This window comes from Euprymna scolopes, chromosome 28, assembly GCF_053919585.1.
Source record: "Euprymna scolopes isolate OS-2025 chromosome 28, ASM5391958v1, whole genome shotgun sequence".
In the NCBI taxonomy this organism is placed as follows: domain Eukaryota; kingdom Metazoa; phylum Mollusca; class Cephalopoda; order Sepiida; family Sepiolidae; genus Euprymna; species Euprymna scolopes.
The window spans coordinates 52,911,482-52,924,798 of NC_136509.1; the positions used below are offsets into that span (position 1 = coordinate 52,911,482).

The 13,317-nt window shown below is 35.4% G+C and overlaps 2 protein-coding genes across 4 annotated transcripts in view; one reads left to right on the plus strand and one right to left on the minus strand.

Moving 5' to 3' along the window:
* Positions 1–12,503, minus strand: part of LOC145249622 (cyclin-dependent kinase 7-like) — a 54,548-nt gene extending 42,045 nt beyond the window's left edge. The window contains exon 1 of the mRNA XM_080111352.1: positions 12,368–12,503. Within this exon, the coding sequence (XP_079967478.1) occupies positions 12,368–12,421 (54 nt within the window). The 5' untranslated portion in view covers positions 12,422–12,503. The remainder of the gene's footprint in view (positions 1–12,367) is intronic.
* The window catches only part of LOC145249623 (putative oligoribonuclease), a 123,596-nt gene that overhangs the window by 56,236 nt on the left and 54,043 nt on the right, over positions 1–13,317 (plus strand). Inside the window, exon 1 of one of the 3 annotated variants that reach the window (XR_013863556.1) lies at positions 12,629–12,930. The exons of 1 other annotated variant lie outside the window; for it this stretch is intronic. Coding sequence is in view for 1 of the 2 variants with exons in the window: in XM_080111354.1 (XP_079967480.1) it covers positions 12,760–12,930 (171 nt within the window). In the remaining variant the exon portion in view is untranslated. Of the gene's footprint in view, positions 1–12,628; positions 12,931–13,317 lie in introns of those variants that run through there. One more of the 3 variants, XM_080111354.1, reaches the window with a different exon arrangement.

A 13,317-nucleotide genomic window follows, 5' to 3' on the forward strand; every position in this document is an offset into this window, starting at 1 on the left:
CCAGCACCCAACCCCACAGCAAGCACAAGTGCATGTTCTGATGAAAGATCAAATTTGTCTTCAATTGTGAGGAAATACTCAATGATCTGTGCCCAGATTGGCGAAACAACATTGAACTTGTATTTCAAAAGACTTGAAGAAGGCTATGATTGCCCAGACAGCCTCTTTTCCTTGTGGAAGCAATACCATTCGGTCATTGTGAGCCACTCTGTTCATGTGACCCACATGGAATCTTCAGAGTAAACAAGCCTACTGAAGACCCGCTTACTGTGTCAACCATCAAAAAAGGCACTGTGAAGTGGAAAGTACAACAGCTGCCTTCATCGATGAGTGGAAACAAGTTCATTGAACACTTGAAGACCAAAGACAGGATGGAAAAAGAGGAAAGGGAAAGAAAGGGAAAAAGAAAACTGGATATGGAGGGGAAGAGACAGGAAAAAGCAAAAGAAAATGAAGAAAAGAAAAAGAAAAGAGAAGAACTTGCTAAACTGAGACTTGAGCGAAAGAAAGAGAAAGAAGTGGAAAGACGAAAGGAAAGCAGGAAGAGACAGATGGAGGCAAAAAGAGCTCAAGAACGAAATGTGAATCGAACCAAGAAAAGAAAAGTCATGAGAAAGAAGGTCATTAAAGAGAATGAGACTAGTGCAGATGAATCTGAAATGGCTTTCGATGACAATTCAGACTTCGACTTTGTTGATGAAGGTTTTGACAACCTTTTGGAAGATGACACTTTCGAAATAGAGAAAGCAATCACAGAGGCAGAATTCACGGACATTGTCGTTGACGAATCAACAACCACTGCAAACAAGAAAATAACTTGTGACAGATCACTTTGGGAAGCATTCTCTCTACAAACTGGAACTGGAAGCGAACATGTCTAGACCCTAAATTTGATGCATACAATACAATCCTGTTCCTTTTTGTCTTCAGCCCGGTTACATTCTGAACGATAGGTCTAGCCTCAGCAGCTGGCTAATTTGTATTTGGGGATTTAAATTCAAAATATACAATTTTGTTGAACACAACAGCTATATTTCAATATATTTCAAGCTTGTATCCAGATGTCTTGTATATTTTTGGGGTCATTGGCCCACGTGGTTGCACTGTAGGCACACACGTGGCTGCAGGGAGGGTTGCTAAGTGGTTGCTGTCAGGACCAGTGGTTGCAAAGGGGGCATCTTTATGACAAGTCATTTTGCTTCTTAAATCCTTACTAATGTTGTGTGGGTCTCTGCTGGCCTCAGCATGCCCTCAGTGAAACCATTTTGCCCAGGTGCAACCACTTGGAAATATTTTATTGGACAACACGGAGATACAATTTAGACTTTTTTGCTCCTGGTTGCCAGTGGGCGTGTTACTCTAAATTGTTTTTAACAATTAAAATAATTTCCAATCTTATTGATAACATTTACTCATTTATTTATTTTTTATTACAACTTATAACATAAATCATAAATCTATGACGCGATGCCAAAGATATAATTATTTGGTTATGGTAATGTTTTAAGCTCTATTTATTAGAAAGTCCAAATAAGTCAGTTAGTAGAACCTTAAACTGAAGAGCTTAAGATTTTGGTTTCTAATCATGGCATCTGCTTTATTTGTTGGGAATTTATTAATTACAATTAATGCAATAATAATAATGAAACACCTTCCACAATTTATTTAGGTTTAAAAAAAAATGTGATCAATGGATAGACAAAATCAAGATATAAGATATTTAGGCGCTTATACAGAATATATGAAAATTGCATTCCAAGTAAAAATTCCTCAGTATGATGCAAAAATAAGTATCCCCACCAAAAATTAGGAAAAATTATTGTTGAGTAAAATTTTAATTAAAAATAAAAATCAGTTTTTGCATTTTGCCATTTATTATTACTTGGTTAAATGACAGACTGACTTATCTCCCCTTATTTTAGTGGTATTTCTGCTCTTATCAATGGTAGATTGACCAAATACGAAAATTGATTTTTATTATTAATTGAAATTCTCAATAATTTTTTCTTAATTTTTGGTAAGGATACTTAATTTTGCCTGATACATAAGTATATTGAAGGACACACAACCAACACTGACAAAATTGGTATAGTTTGAAAGCTTAGTCTCTTAGCCGAGAAATATCTAAAAATTAGCAAAAAACATTAATTCTTTAACCGTCAACTTGGTCGTCTCCTACAAGGAGGGGGGGTCACTTTTTTCGTCAACATTTTTGCAAAGTCATTCACGCCCTGCGATATTGATGTACGCATAAAACATTATTTCGAACGCCCGTGAAGTCACAAGTCGCGTGGGTGAGACGACTAAATGGTTTCCTTTTTTTTCACCTCCTTTTCCTCTTAGCATTAAAGGTTTGAGCCTGGCTACTGCGGCTAATTTTAATTTTTTTTGTATTTGCATTTGCCCGAGTACTCACTATTTTCATTTCTTTTTTTTTAGGAGGTTGGTTAATTTTTTTTTTTTTTTATGTTGCTATTTTTTTTTAGGGCTGGGTTGCTCAATATTCTTACTAGAAAACTTCTCCACACCCCGGCTAATTTTTTTTTTTTTTGCACTCGCACAGGTACTCACGGGTATTTATTTTTTATAAGGACTTTGGTTGCTCAATACACATGCTATTTTTTTTTTTTTGCTTACAAAATTTTGCTTTCAGTTTCCCTTCTGGTTGATGGCACCGAAATGACGCCCCCTCCTCACCCCTGTTGTCACATTTTTTTTTTTATCAAAAGCAGATTTTACGATCAGGCAACCTACTCCCCTTCCTTCAGTAGTCTATATATATAAAAGGCAAAATGTGTGTTAGTGTGTGCACATTTTGTGTATGTCCGGCAAAGGCTGGGGTGATCGGGGAGGGGGCACTATTTCTTAGAACTTTTTATATGCTACTTAGATTATAATATCTACGATTCATGAAACGAGGTGTATATCTTTAGTTTGGGCGAATTTTACACGCTATTTTCGCAATTTTTAAAAATCTCTGCGTGTTTGTTTCGCTTTTCCGCATATAAGCGAAACTGAATCCAGAGCAAATGAAGCTCCCTGGCACTCATGCCGGGAGGTCCAGAAAAGCAATCAGCCTTGATCAATGCGGGGGAAACCCCTTATATCAGACAATTGCTATTCATTTGGACACTCCCCTTTTTATGGGGAGCCGGTTTTCCCCAACATCTTGAGAAAACTGGCTTGCAGCCAAAGTTAAATCGCGTGAAGTTTGACCTCATTAAATTCACGCACCTGTTACTTAACTTTTTAATCATTAAATTAAAACGCTTTTCAGTTCCTGTCCTGTCGTGGCCGAGCAGTAAAGAGTCGGGTTTTTTCCCCTTTCTTCTCCGCCTTCACGTCGAGGCTTCAAGTTCAAGCCTACCTCCCTACTAAAACATTTTTTTTCTTTTACACCGACAAACACCCAGGCAACACCGGGAACCCATGCTAGTCTATTATATAAATCTCAACTGTCTGTCTGTGTGCGTGTGCTTGTGCGTATTTTTGCCAAAAACTTTTGACACACGTGTCGGACTGGGTTGAGACCAGTACCATCTGAAAGAGCGATGTCTCAGTCAAATAATATGTGAAAATTAGAAAACACAGTCAATTATTTTGTATAGAAATAAACGTTTAAACCAAGGAAAGGTCTGAAAAATTATACCTTTCTAAATGACTTCGAAAACTGCGCATGTGCAGTCAAGCATTATTTTTTGAATTCGTTTAAACAGAAGTTCCAACATTGTTTAATTCTTAGCATCATGGGCCAGTGGATTAGGAGTTTGCATTGTGTTTTCATATTCGAGTACATGTAACGGTGGTCTTATGTTTTTTAAAAACAGGGTTGTTTTTTAATTTTAAATAACAATTTCCTTATTTTGATTTTTTTATCACAAGTTTTAACATTTTATCAGGGTTAAAGATTTTTCTTATTTCGAGGGTTACATAATGTGATATTTTTTTACTTTTAACTAATCATTTTTATAAGGGTTATTTTGATTAAAACAAATTCTTTTTTTTTTAAACAGGGTTGTTTTGTAATTTTAAAAACAATTTCCTTATGTCAATTTTTTTAATCAGAAAAGGAAGTTTTAACATTTGGGTTACACAATATGATTTAAAAAATTTTATTTTTCATTTTTTTAACGGTTATTTCGCTTAAACATTTTTTTAAAACTAAATTATTTTCACTTTGTTTTAGACTGCTTCTTTTTCTGCCTGATTACATTTTCCTATTTTTATCTGTTCTTTTATTTTTGAGTCAGCAGCTGTGTCCAAACAAAACTTCATCACCACCCGCTGAACAAATTTTTTAATTGAAAAATAGTTACAAATAATTTTATCTTCTAGATTTCTAGAATACTTCTTCATTCACATGTAAATTGTTCACGAACCCACCCATGTGCCCGACAATGATGGCCAGTATGTAAGTCTCCTAGACCTTTTTCTCACAACTTGCCCTGAACTATGTTCAGTTTCTGTTCTGTCTCCTCTTGGATATTCCGACCACTCAGTTGTATCAATTAAGATAAAAATGAAATGTAATAAGTCCTCAGAATACCTCTCCATCGATACATTATGGCTGACTGGGATAGTTTCCGCACATTTATATCGGATCTACCTCTGCGTTCCATGTTTAAAAAGGATGTGTCCTCTATAGTATCAGACCTGACACAATGGTTAATTGTAGGTATAGACCGTTTCATACCCTCAAAAAAGTTCCAGCAAAAACCTAACAGCCAGCCATGGTTCTCTCCAGAACGTGCTGCTGCCATTGTGCACAGAAATCACTTTTTCCACTGCTTCCAACATAATAGATGTATGGAAACAAAAGCCGCTTTCAGGACTGCCAGCAACAATTGTAAGAAAGTAATAAAGAATGCAAGAGATTTGTATGCTCAGTCCGTCAAGTCCAAAGTAGCTGAGCAGTGGCTTGATTATCACCAGTTTTGGCAAATAGCAAACAGAATCCTCAACAGAAGCGTGTGCTCTATCCCAACTATCATCAATGGACCTGAGGTAATCTTGTCAGTATCAGACAAAGCCAAACTCTTTGCCAAGAACTTTGCAGCTAATTCTACCCTTTGCGACCAAGGCTGCCAACCTCCAATATTTCCTCCTGTATCAGAAAACACGCTATGTGATATACAAATATCTGTTTGTGATGTTGCCAAGCTAATCAAAAACCTTGATTCCAGTAAAGCAACCGGCTCTGACGGTATTCCAATTATAGTACTAAAAAAACTTCAACCAGAACTAGTGCCCATACTTACGAAACTGTTTAAATGTTGTCTTAAGGGGAATTGCTTCCCATCACCCTGGAAAATCTCATCAGTATGCCCTGTATTTAAGAATTCAGGTGATCGTTCATCCCCCTCTCAGTACAGGCCAATGTCTCCTGTGCGTCATGAGTAAGTTGCTGGAATCTGTGTTAAATAGAGAAGTAATCAACCATCTTAGCAAAAATCTTCTTAGTGACACACAATATGGTTTCCATTCTGCTAGATCTACAGCAGATGTGCTTACAGTTATATCTCATAGGATTTGCAAATCTCTCGACAGAAGCAACCTTTGACATATCAAAGGCCTTTGATCGAGTATGACATAAAGGTTTACTTCACAAGATCTCCAACTATGGTATACCTGGAAATGTCTTCTCAATTATTAAATCATTTCTCTCTGATAGGTTCATAAGAGTAGTAGTTAATAGGCAAAAATCAGAAGCTCACAGTATTAATGCTGGAGTCTCTCAGGGGTCCATCGTCTTGGCGAATCCTCAGGTTTTGACAAGCTTCTGGGCTTGACTTTATTCCTGACCTTAAATGGAATACATACATCAAATCTGTTGCCAAGGCCGCTGGAAAAATGGTCGGATCCTTCTATCGATCCAGTAGATATCTCACAGTTGATGCAATTTTCTATCTATATAAGAGCCAGGTACGTCCAAGGATGGAATACTGTTGCCACATCTGGGCAGGAGCTGCTAGAAAGGACCTGTCCTGCCTTGATAGCATTCAAAATAGACTTCGTAGCCTCGTGGGAGATGTCCTTTTCTCTTCGCTGCAACCTCTATCTCAAAGAGGTGTTGCAAGTTTGTCTCTGCTTTATCGTTATTTTTATGGAAAGTGTTCGACTGAGCTTCAATCTATAGTCCCCCCTCGCCAAACTTTCACAAGAAACACTCATCTAGCTGAAAACACTATCAATAATTTCCCTCACTCTTTATCTGTGCCTTTGTCTTCCGTTTTCCCGTTTTCCAGCTGTCTATATGGTTGTCTTCAAGTCCAACGTAAACAAGTTTCTGATGAGCCGTTCCACTTAAGTTAACAAATTTACCGAACTTCCATTACTATCAATTACTATATTACCCTTTTGACTACTGTCCACTCTTTAACCCTTATCCTTGAGTGGCCTCTCGGCCTTGATAAGTCGTGACGACTATGTAAAAAAAATAAATAAAACACACTATTTTATTCAAATAGCAATTACATCAGATTTATTTGATATAGCTTTTCAAGCTTCTCTCTTTTCACTATCAACTATAATACTATAAAATGCACTTGAAAAATGTCGGAGATCACATCGGCCGAAATGTTGTGAATATAAGACTTAAATTAAAAAAGTACTCTGAATAATCCAAATGATCAATCATTATCAAGATTTTTCAAGATATCATATTCAGTTTAACTTGTCCCTAGCAAGGTCTTTAATTATCCCTCTTTCTCTCAAGTCCAACCTTATCACTTCTGCCCATATTTTCATTGATTTTCCCCTGTGAACTGATCTTGTTGACTTAACTGTTCTACATCTACTAACTCCAGAACTCTCGTCTATTCTTTCAACATGGTCATACCACTGAATTCTCATTATACTGTCCAGATTTAATCTTCCCCTGAGGTCATCATATCTAACATTACACATGCATTGTATCATTCTTATACGATTTTCCTCTCCAACCCTCATTCGTCAAAATTCACACTGCTTGCACATAAGAATAAATATCATATGAAAAGGACTGGCTTACAGATGTGTTCTGTTTTGAAATCAAATGAGCAATCTTAACCAAATAGGGTTATCATTTTCACTTTAAAATGGGGGTGATGGTGAATGCTACATGAGGCGAGGTATTTTCATCCAACAATTTTATCGCATCCACAATTTAATTGGGATGTATCACTAAGCATGTGGATATTAAAATAAATAATTTCTCTTGTAGATAGATTTATTTTTACTGCAGTTGCAGTGGAGAGTTCTGTAGTTATTGACCCTCATTTAATAGCCTTACATGATTGTGAAACACAACAAAGGCCAAGTTTTGTTTTGTTAAAAGTAAGGAAAATAATTTCTCGTCAGAATAAAGTTGCTTCCCTTGGTATAAAATAAGAGGTTTTTGTTTGATAATAAAATGTATGCTTTTTTATTTCTTAGTTAAATTAATTTACAAATTAAGTTGTGGCTGCATTACATCAACTAAGTCAATCTGTCTATCAAACTCTTTTCTCTTTTGGTACAAACAGTGAATTTTTTAAATAATCTTTGTTTATATCCAATGTCAGCTTGGAAATCTTTTCCAAAACTTAATCTATATATATATAAAAGGAAAAATGTGTGTGATCATTTTATGTATGTCTCGCAAAGGCTTTTTTCGACACGATTCTCGGGGGGGGGGGGGGGTTACTATCACTTAGAAGTGTTTATATACCCCCTAGATAATAAATATCTAGGATTTGGGAACGTGTGTCGGGTCTAGATTTATTTACATCGACTTTTATAAAAATCGCGCTATTTCGCTGTGTCGTCTGTTTGTCCTGCATTTTAGTATAAATAAAGTGAAACTAAATTCAAACGGTGTGTTCTCAGCTTTCACATCGGAATGTCAAGAAAGCAATCAGCTTTTGATCAATGCGGTGGAAACCTTATATCAGACAATTGCTTTCATATGGACACCCCTATTTTTTATGAGGACCAACATGTTGGGGAACTAAACCAAAACAAATTTGACTGCGGGATTGATATTTGACCTAATTCACTTTTTAATTAATTCATACCGTTTTTTTTGTTTTTTTCGCCTCAAGTATTTGAATTCGAACCTCCCCTCTCTCAAACTTTTTTTGGTTTTTCAAACACCCGGGCACCGCTGTTTTTTTGTTTTTTTTAATTTTTTTTTTAGAAGTTTTAACATTGTTTTTATAATATTTGGTAAATTTTTAGATTAGGTCCACCTCCACAATTTTTTTGTAAATTATGACTATGAAAATGTGTGTATGTATGTTCGCTTTTTGTGTATGACCAAGAAAGCTTTTTTCCGAGAAGCGGTCGGTCAGCTCACAACTTAAAACTTTTTATATCATATATAAATCATAATATATCCGAGTTAACAACGGAGGTCGCCTGTCTATTAATTTGCTCGACTTGGAAAGGATAAATATTCAACATTTTTCGCTCGCTGCATGTGGATTAGGCTTTTTAGTATAATAAAAGCGGCACTAATTCTGGCGGTATTTTTCCGGTCGCAATCGCCGGAAATGTCCGAAAGCAATCAGATTTGATCAATGTGGAAATATTTTCCTTATATCAGACAATTGCTATTCAATTTGGACAATCCCCTTTTTATGGGGAGCTGCCCCCCCCCCAAACATCTTGGGAAAATAAAAATAAAAAAAGCGTTCCAGCAGTAAATGAAATACTACCCCACAGTCAAAGTCGACCTCATTAAGTCATTAAAACGTGCACCTGCCAATTCTAAATAGTTAAATAAATTCAAATATGTTTCCATTAGTATTTCGCGGTGGCCCAATGGTTAACGTTGCACGTTTTTTTTTCACACTTTAATTTCCAACTTTGCCTCAAGGGTTTGGGTTCGATCCTCATACTCACCTACAAAACTTTTTTTTTTATTTTACCCCCCCCCCCGGTTTAGATTTACCCAAAACCACACACACCTCCAAACACCCAGGTAACGCCGGGTACGCCCCGCTAATACTTTCATAAATCAGAGTCCATTTTCTGTAGGCTGTTTTTGAACCCAGTCAACGACGGGTACTTCTGCTAGTCTTACATAGAAACTTAAATTGAAATATAATTTTTCTATACAATAACGATTCTGCATAAAGTTCAAATAGCATTCTTGATGCCCCTTCTGCTATTTTAAAACATGTTTTACTTCTGCCTACTTAGTATCAAGTGCACTTATGCTGCTTATTTTATGATCAAGAAAATGGCTTATATTTTCTCTACAGCAAAAGACATGCATGACATTTTTTCCACAAAATCATTTTTTAATAAATTTGCATGATAAAATAACACTACAAGCTAACATACTATTAACATTAAATTGTATTAAATTTGAATTAAGAATCAATTATTAGTGTTGATATCTAGTGAGACTAATGCTGTCAAATGCCCCAAAAGTTTTCTGCCAGGGTTTCAGATTTCTGTCATGTCCGACTGTAATCCGCTTTCTATTCAGTTATTGATAAATTCAAACAATTACGCCGTGTAACTCATGCTGATTGAAATACATTCTGGATGAAAGTGGTGGAAGACATAAAATGTGTTTCAATTATTGAAGACTCTTGTGAAATTTACAGCCTTCACTGTTAGAGCACAAAGACAGGCTGGGATGGTAACCAAACTATCTTGAACCAGAATTGTGAGCCAATCACCAATTTCAATGAACACCTTATCCACTCGAGAGATCACTTTGATAATCTGTTAAATCATAACCAACAGCTCATATCGACTGCTCCCATAAATAAGGTTGATCCAACTTCTTATGACTCCTTGAAGAGGTTGAGAGTTTCATATATATTCGAACCATCATCATAGTCACGAGTCTGTAGTGCTGACATCAAAGCCAGAACTGAACTTTGCATGTCATGTCTTCTATCAACTTAATTCTGGGTCATGCTCAAGATGTGAAATAAGACACACTATCAAAGTAAGGATCTACCAATTGCTTATGTAGTTGACCCTCCTTTATGGCAACAAATCTTGGCAAATGAAAATGGAAGACATAAGGTGATTGAAAACCTTCAATCAGCACAACCTGTGTCACATCACTCATGTCAAATAGTAGCACTTGCTCTCAAACAACACAGAATGTTTTCATTACAAAATTAACTCTCTTCGACAAGTCATTTTGATAAGACACCTATGCTGACTAGGTTATGCCCTTTGCCATCAACCAAGAGAATTCATGTACAAACTTCTCTTGCTGGAAAAAGTGATGCGGCAGACAAAGAAAACCTGGCTGATGACAGTTAAAGCTGACCTGGAGCCAAACATGGGTCCCTGAATCTACAGAGTTCACTGTTAGAACTGCAAATCACTAGAAATCACCCAATTGTTGATTTCAAATTGTCTGACAGTTTTTGTGAGCGATGTAATGGCAAGGATGTATTGAGTTGGCTTAACCCACTATGGGGTGAATGTCGTTTCAACTATAAAGTGGTATTATATTCGTAAAGTTGAACAGCAGTCTACATAATGTGATAAACCTGGCCATTTACAGCAAGATGAATACAAACTACTTAATGTGTATAAACTGCTGTTTTCAATATTACTGGCATTTTAGCTTTTCTAGGATATTTCACTGTGATGTTTTCCTATTGCTCCAACCTCTGAGGACATCTTCCTGACAAGTTCTGCCCAGCTGCTGATTCAACCTCTCTGAAGTCTTCTTTATCAGAACTGCTGATTCAAACTGCTTCTTCCTGATTTTCCGGTCCTTCTGAGAAGACCTGTCTGGCTGCAATTGCAGACTTTGGTGACATACTCTTTAGCTAACCTGAAAAGCCGCTAATCCAACCACTGGTGATGCCTACATCAATCAAGCCTACCTGAGGTACTAATTTAACTTGAGGTACATCCATGTTGTTCAGCCAAACATAAAACATCTCTTCAATCACAGAGACAACCATCCATAGTAACAAGACCTACCTGAAGTCTTGCCAGCCTTTGAGACGTCCATGTTCCCCAGAATCGTCTCTCTACTAACAGACACCCCCCACTTCAACCAAGCCTACTAAGCAGACCTTTCTCATCAGAGACATGGCTTCATGAAATTTGGGAGTATTTTTTTTTTTTTTTTGTAATTTATTTTGGGTCGTTAACGAATATTTTGTAGATTTTAGGGGCGGAGGCTTGCAACCCAGTCTTTGGATTATTAAAAACCCACAAAATCACCCCAAAAATACCCAATTGAAGACAGGAGTGATTTTATAAAATTACCTATTATGGTGGAACACAACGCATTTCTCGGGTTTGTATTACTGTACACATAGATTGGAAAAAGTTGTGAAAAAACAAATATATAACAAATAAATGTTATCAAAGGCAAGATAAGTTACTTTTCTACCTAACTGGATATATTTTTTGTGTTTTTATTCAATGTAACATGTTTATTCAGCTCGAAAACAATACAGTGTTTACCGATGTATTCGAAAATTCAAGATGGCGTCTGACTCTCTCTTTAACACGGTAAGTTTGGGAAAAGGTGTTATAAATAAAAAAACTGGATAAAATACTGTTAAATCTCGCTCAATATACGTTACTGTGACATAGGTTGACATATATTCGGCGGGTTTTTAATAGTATTTTGTATAGTTTATTATTTATAACACGTTTTCCCAAACTTACCGTGTTAAATAGGGAGTGAAACGCCATCTTGAATTTTCGAATACATCGGTAAACACTGTATGTTTTTCGAGTTGAATAAACATGTTACATTGAATAAAAACACGAAAAATATATCCAGTTAGGTAGAAAAGTAACTTATCTTTCCTTTGATAACATTTATTTGTTATATATTTGTTTTTTCACAACTTTTTCGAATCTATGTGTACAGTAATACAAACCCCATTTCTCTTGCATAGTTATCGTGTTTGCCACTGCTTTATTTTGTCTTGTGTCCAAACAAATAAATCCAGCATCAGACTCTCCAACAATATTTGGAAGTGTAGTTAAAAAATGTTAACCATTTTCGGAATCTTTTTAAAAAAATAAGAATTTGAAAATCTTAAATAAAATCAGAATCGTATTTACTAGTATGGTTTTACTTAAAATGCTTATTTTGAAATTTTGTGGAGAGCATATTCCTATTAACTTGCATTCCCATGAGAGCAGAATTCAACACAAGGTAATTTTTTAATGTGGTGAAAATCCAGTTAAATTGCCTCAGTTTAGAAGAATTCTTCTCCATTCTAAGTGTAGATGAAATGTAGCATTGCACCATTGCACATGTTGTTTAGTTGATATAAAAACAAAAGATTAATTATCTTTGAAATGCGATTGCTCTTTTGCTTCATAAAATAACAAGTAATGAAAAAAAAATCTCCAGATTTTGTTAAATGTCCTGCCGCAATAATAAACAAATTTTTACCTGGCCTTCACCCAAGAATTCAATTTTTTCATAACGACGTTGTCGATCGTCCATATTGGATTGAAAGTAAAACAACACTCATAACCGGAAATGACAGTCTCACAGTAAATAAAATCACCGGCTATCCCGCATTGTACTTACTTTAGTTAGATAGATAATTTTTAAATTAATACATGCAAAAATATTAATATAATATATTATCAAAAAAGAAAAAAAAGAAAAAGAAAACAAAACAAAAGACACATAAAAAAAAATCAACTAAAATGTTGACAAAAGAAATCACTTCATTGCGACTTTCTCTTTTTAAATCTCCATGTGCTTTCAATTTCTTTGATTTAATTTTTTTTTAATGTTTTATAGAAATAACTTTCCCATGCTTTTTAAGAATTACAATGATTTATAGATTTTGTACAAGAAAAATCATTTCAAGAATAAAAACGAATCTTATCTCTTGCCATTCATCTTTGTATCGATATAAGAACGGCGACGCCGCGAAAACATTTCTACCAGAAAAGATGAGTGGTAATTCATACAACGAAAGGATAATTTGGGTCGATTTAGAGGTAATTTTTTTTCTATTTAAAAGATCGGGTTTGTATTACTGTACACATAGATTCGAAAAAGTTGTGAAAAAACAAATATATAACAAATAAATGTTATCAAAGGCAAGATAAGTTACTTTTCTACCTAACTGGATATATTTTTTGTGTTTTTATTCAATGTAATATGTTTATTCAGCTCGAAAAACATACAGTGTCTACCGATGTATTCGAAAATTAAAAATGGCGGCCGACTCTCTCTCGGAGAGGGTAAGTTTGGGAAAAGGTATTATAAATAATAAACTAGACAAGATACTGTTAGAAATTCGCTCAATGTATGTTACCGTGACAGAAGTTGACATATATTCGGCGGGTTTTTAATAGTATTTTGTATAGTTTTTTTATTTATAA